The 6221-nt window shown below is 38.7% G+C and overlaps 1 protein-coding gene across 1 annotated transcript; it reads right to left on the bottom strand.

Annotated features, from left to right (window-relative positions):
* Positions 1-3637: 3637 nt before the first annotated feature.
* Positions 3638-5444, bottom strand: LOC131826480 (coronin-1C-like). Its single transcript, XM_059165747.1, is given in 3 exon segments — positions 3638-4036; positions 4039-4388; positions 4391-5444. Coding segments are annotated over 3 exon segments (1422 nt in total). The 5' UTR covers positions 5400-5444; the 3' UTR covers positions 3638-3973.
* Positions 5445-6221: the final 777 nt, after the last annotated feature.

Below are 6221 nucleotides of genomic sequence, written 5' to 3'. Positions count from 1 at the left end.
TAATAAAAGAAAGAACAAGAACCATATGATATTCTCAATAGATTCTGAAAAAGCATTTGACAAAGTACAGCATTCCTTCCTGATCAAAACTCTTCAAAGTGTAGGGATAGAGGGCACATACCTCAATCAAAGCCATCTATGAAAAACCCACCACAAATATCATTCTCAATGGAGAAAAACTGAGAGCTTTTCTGTAAAGGTCAGGAACATGGCAGGGATGTCCATTATCATCACTGCTATTCAACATAGTACTAGAAGTCCTAGCCTCAGCTATAAGACAACAAAAAGAAATTAAAGGCATCCAAATCATCAAAGAAGTCAAACTATCACTCTTTGAGGATGATATGATACTATGTGTGGAAAACTCCAATCCAAAACTGCTAGAACTTGTACAGGAATTCAGTAAAGTGTCAGGATATAAAATCAATGCACAGATATCTATTGCACTTCTTTACACCAACAACAAGACAGAAGAAAGAGAAATTAAGGAGTCAATCCCATTTACAATTGCACCCAAAACCATAAGATACCTAGGAATAAACCTAACCAAAGAGGCAAAGAATCTACACTTAGAAAACTATGAAGTACTCATGAAAGAAATTGAGGAAGATGCAAAGAAATGGAAAAATATTCCATGCTCATGGATTGGAAGAACAAATATTGTGAAAATGTCTATGCTACCTAAAGCAATCTACACATTTAATGCAATCACTATCAAAATACCATCCATTTTTTTCAAAGAAATGGGACAAATAATCCTAAAATTTATATGGAACCAGAAAAGATCTCAAATAGCCAAAGGAATATTGAAAAAGAAAGCCACCTTTGGTGGCATCACAATTCCAGATTTCAAGCTCTATTACAAAGCTGTCACCATCAAGACAGTATGGTACTGGCACAAAAACAGACACAGAGATCAATGGAACAGAATAGAGAGCCCAGAAATAGACCCTCAACTCTATGGTCAACTAATCTTCGACAAAGAATGTCCAGTGGAAAAAAGACGGCCTCTTCAACAAATGGTGCTGAGAAAATTGGACAGCCACATGCAGAAAAATGAAATTGGACCATTCCCTTATATCACACATGAAAATAGACTCAGAATGGATGAAGGACCTCAATGTGAGAAAGGAATCCAACAAAACCTTGAGGAGAACACAGGCAGAAACCTCTTTGACCTCAGCTGTAGCAATTTCTTCCTAGGAACATCGCCAAAGGCAAGAGAAGCAAGGGCAAAAATGAACTATTGGGATTTCATCAAGATCAAAAGCTTTTGCACAGCAAAGGAAACAGTTAACAAAGCCAAAAGATGACAGAATGGGAGAAGATATTTGCAAACAACATATCAGATAAAGGGCTAGTATCCAAAATCTATTAAGAGCTCAGCAAACTCAACACCCAAAGAACAAATAATCCAATCAAGAAATGGGCAGAAGACACGAAGAGACATTTCTGCAAAGAAGACATCCAGCTAGCCAACAGACAAATGAAAAAATGTTCCACATCACTCGGCATCAGGGAAATACAAATAAAAACCACAATGAGATACCACCTCATACAGTCAGAATGGTTAAATTAACAAGTCAGGAAATGACAGATGCTGGCGAGGATGCGGAAAAAGGGGAACCCTCCTACACTGTTGGTGGGAATGCAAGCTGGTGCAACAACTCTGGAAAACAGCATGGAGGTTCCTCAAAAAGTTGAAAATAGAGCTACCCTATGACCCAGCAATTGCACTACGGGGTAATTACTTTAAAGATATAAACATAGTGATCCAAAGGGGCATGTGCACCTGAATGTTTATAGCAGCAATGTCCACAAAGCCAAACTATGGAAAGAACCTAGATGTCCATCAACAGATGAATGGATAAAGAAGATGTGGTATATATACACACAATGGAATACTATGCAGCCATCAAACGAAATGAAATCTTGCCATTTGCAATGACATGGATGGAACTAGAGGGTATTATGCTTAGTGAAATAAGTCAATCAGAGAAAGACAACTATTATATGATCTCCCTGATATGAGGAAGTGGAGATGAAACGTGGAGGGTTTGGGAGGGTAGAAAAAGAATAAATGAAACAAGATAGGATCAGAAGTGAGACAAACCATAAGAGACTTTAATCTCACAAAACAAACTGAGGGTTGCTGTGGGTCAGGAGAGGGTGGTGGGGTTATGGACATTGGGGAGGGTATGTGCTATGGTGAGTGCTGTGAAGTATGTAAACCTGGCGATTCACAGACCTGTACCCCTGGGGCTAATGATCCATTATATGTTTATAATTTTTTTTTAAATATTTAAAAAATAAAACTCCAAAACCAAACAGTTTGCCTTTTAATATTTTCATCATATGTATGTTGAATATGTGTCTTTCCATGATACATTAGGTATGTTTCTACAAAATCAATTTAATTACATATATATCAATCTGTAATATGGATAAAACATTTTCAAAGTCCCATAGAACTTTCAAAAATTTCCTGAAAGTGTGCTGTGGCAAAAATTCTTGTAGGTACCAAACACAGATTCCTTAAGTTAAGCTCCAAAAAAGTGTTTATGGATAATTTCAGAGGGTTTTTAAGGCTCATTCTTTAAATTTCATTCAAGAAAGATGCCTTTAAAAAATTTCTTTTAAAATTTTTTTCCACAAGTGGATTGAAGTATTTAAATTTTAAAATTTCATTAATAGATAAATTCTGGATTTCTTTTCCTGGAAAATAACAAGTGCACAGTAGAGTAAAAATGCCATTTTAGTTTATTTTAATTTATACTCACTTTAATTTTTATTTGATGTAATCAAATATAATTCTCCCTTACCTCATTCTCCTACTCAAGAGATCATCCTGAGATATATATGTGTAGATAATGTTTTCTTTAACATAAGAGCAAATGTATAAACTTCTGATCCTTTGTGTTTTCTGTTTTTAAACTATATATATTTTTAGTGATTTGCTGAATAGCTTGTTTCCCATAAAGACACATTTTATAATAATTTCAATCACCCCAAGCATGATTTTCTTTCCTTCATTTCTGTCATAATATCAAAAAATAAAGTAATGATAGAATTAGTATCTTATAGAGAAAATAATTTTTGACCATCACTGGCAAAACTTTTATTTATTTATTTATTTATTTATTTATTTATTTTTACTTTAGGTTAGATTATAATCATCTGAAGCACAGGATAACCAAGAAGTGAAACTCCATTCTGGTACAACCACCCAGTTTCTAGAAAAGAGAAAGGAAAGAAAGGAAGCAATACAATAGGAGCTTTTTTGATCCCAGACTTGATTAAAGAAGAGGGTAGTGATGCGAACCCACGTGATTTTTCAAGACTTCCTTCTGTAGTCATGAGGATGACCAGGTTTGTGCTGCAAAGGAGCCAGCACCATGTGGCTACTGCTCTGATTGTTCTCAGATGAATGTGTATACAAAATAATATCTTCATTTAGTTTATAAACATACACAGTGCTGTCCCTTTCAAATTAAGATAAACACACACACACACACACACAAATACTGCAAAGTAGCAAAATACAAGGCAGAAAAAAAGCTACTTTTGGTTTCGGCGACATTAAAAAAAAATATAAAAAGCAATGTGGCATTGGTCCTTGTTTATTAAAAAAAAAAAAAAAGGTACTTGGGCACGACACTGAATCAGAATTGGTTGGTTTTCTAAAATTCAGAGTATCTGGGATTTTAAAAGTAGCACTTTTGTCTTTTAAAAGTTTGACAAGTCATAGAACAGTTAAAACATCAAAAAAGCTTTCTGATAATCACATTTTGTTTCTGCAAATTTGGGAGACGAATTGAGTTCTTACTGGAATGTGGCCTATCGTTGGTTGACAAATGTGACACGGAATGTCTCCGAATGGCAGTGCCTCCCTTTCGCCCTCCCTGGGACCACGCCAACAACCCGCTACCAAGCACAAGTTCCTGCTCCCATTTTGGGGGTTAGGGGTAGACCTTCAGGCTGCGATCTTCACCATCTGCTGTCCTAACTTGGAAATGTGCTCATCTTGATTGCAGATACTGTGTCTTTTATAGATTTGATCTCTTTTAAAATCTCATCCAGCTTGGCTTCGTTTTGCACACTAGCCATGTCTGGGGTTTTCTTGGGGACACTGATCAGGTCGCACTTCTTATTTGCAGTGGGCTTGCTATCCAGAATGTTCTTCTTGACCACCTTGAGATCCCGGGTTTTGCCAGGAATGTATCCATGCTTTAAGGAGATGAGGACTGGATCTGCATTTCTCCCCTCAAACCACTCCTCTGCCTCCAGTGCTGCTTCAGGCCCTGCTGTGTCAGGATACAGGTCATCTTGGAAAAGGTCAGACTTCCTGGGAATAGTCATGATAATAGGCTCACACTTCCACTCATGAGTTTGAAGAATCTGGCAATCTCACATTTGTTAACACCGAGTCCCCTCTTGGGCATGTAGCCCATCCCTCTGTGAGGCTCCTTGCTGCTGAATGTGTTGAGGTAGTGGACATACGGGGATTCATCTGTGATCTCAAAATAGCGGATACTGTCGTCACCCGTTCCACATAAGTAAATGATACTGGTGTCGGGGTCATAGAAGGGCAGCAATACCCCATTGCTAGTGTCCATTTCTTGAAGAGCAATTGGTTCCTGCATATTTTTCGGGTTCCAGAGAGCCAGCTGCCGCTCACTCATGCGGCTGAAACCAGTGGTGAAGACATTCCCGTCTGCCAGAAAGATGGCTCTCATGGGTCTTGCTCCTTCATGTGCTTTCTCCTTCTCAGCAACGATCTCTTGTCTCCTAGGATCGATTACTCTCACTTTCTTGTCTTTGGAAGCTGTGCAGATCAGACCGCCATTCCGGTCCCAGCTCATGTTGTAAATCATATCTGAATGCATATCATCCAAGTTTATAAGGACTTCCCCTGTCCCCACATTCCAGATGATGATGGCATTATCACAGTCTGCACTAAGAAGGACATTGTGGGCAGTCGGATGCCAGGCCACGATGCCAACTCTCTTCCAGTGGCCTTCTAAAATCACCACAGGTCCGGTCAGGGAAAGGATAAGTCCATTTTCTGGGATCTGCCACACCATCACCGTGCAGTCTTCTGAGTCACTGGCAATGACCTGATCGTTATGTGGGCACCAGTCTATGTCGAGCACCAGTCCTGTGTGGCCACATAATGTAGGGTAGGATTTGTCGATTCGACCAGTCTTGTGCAAAGGGAGCACAAGGAACGCTCCTCCCCCACTCGCTTCTATGATAATGGTAACAAATCTGGGATTGACAGCGCAAAAGGAACTATCCCAGGTCACTCGAGAAACCTGGATGTCATCATAACACAGGTTGTTTTTTACCGCTTGTCCAAATACAGGCCGAAACTTGCTCTGTCTTACCACTCGCCTCATTGTATCGGGGCCAAGATGCCTGAGGCGCCGCCGCCGCCACCGAAGTCCCCTGGCAAAACCTTTTTTACTGTGTTTTGTTAACTAAGAAATTCTGTTTCATAAGCAGCCTGTGTAGTAGGGTAGTTAATATTTAAGAAAGTGTCCAGCTTTCATGGATATTTATCTGAATGAAAATGTGACCGCAGCTAATCTTATGTTTTCCCTCAAACTTTCTCATCATTAGTGTTCATCTTCTCAGCATATCTGTTTATCTAATTTCTGAGGCCAAATAACTTGTGATGTCCTTAAATTAGATTTATTTTGCAACCCTTACCCAAACCACCAGGGAATTCTGTTAGAATGGGTTTTGTCTTTCTTTGTCCTACTTATCTCACTTAGCATAATGCCCTCACGGTCCATCTATGTTGTCACAAATTGCAGGGTTTTCTTTTTTCTCATGACTGAATAATAATGCGTTTTATGTATAGATTCCACATCTCCTTTACCCATTCATCTATTAATGGCCACTTAGGTTGTATCTGTATATTGATTATTATGATTAGTGCCACAATGAACATGGTAGTCTTACAATTGCTCTTCTAGTTTAGGAGCTTAATTATTAATCTGAAAAAAAATGAATTTTACTGATGGTTACTGTGATATTATTAATAAGACTAAGTAATTCCCACTGATAAATAGGTTCCTAGAAGCCCCCCACCCCCACCTTAAAAATAGGATTTGCCTTTAAGACATATTCCCACCTTCTATGGGTGGATAGCCTAGACTGACAATTTGCCTTTTTGTAATATTTTCCTCAGATGCTTTGGATAAGTTTCTCCCACT

The sequence above is a fragment of the Mustela lutreola genome, chromosome 3, assembly GCF_030435805.1.
Source record: "Mustela lutreola isolate mMusLut2 chromosome 3, mMusLut2.pri, whole genome shotgun sequence".
Lineage (NCBI taxonomy): Eukaryota > Metazoa > Chordata > Mammalia > Carnivora > Mustelidae > Mustela > Mustela lutreola.
Note: the sequence above shows the minus strand (reverse complement) of the source record. Positions and strands in the feature narration are given on the sequence as shown.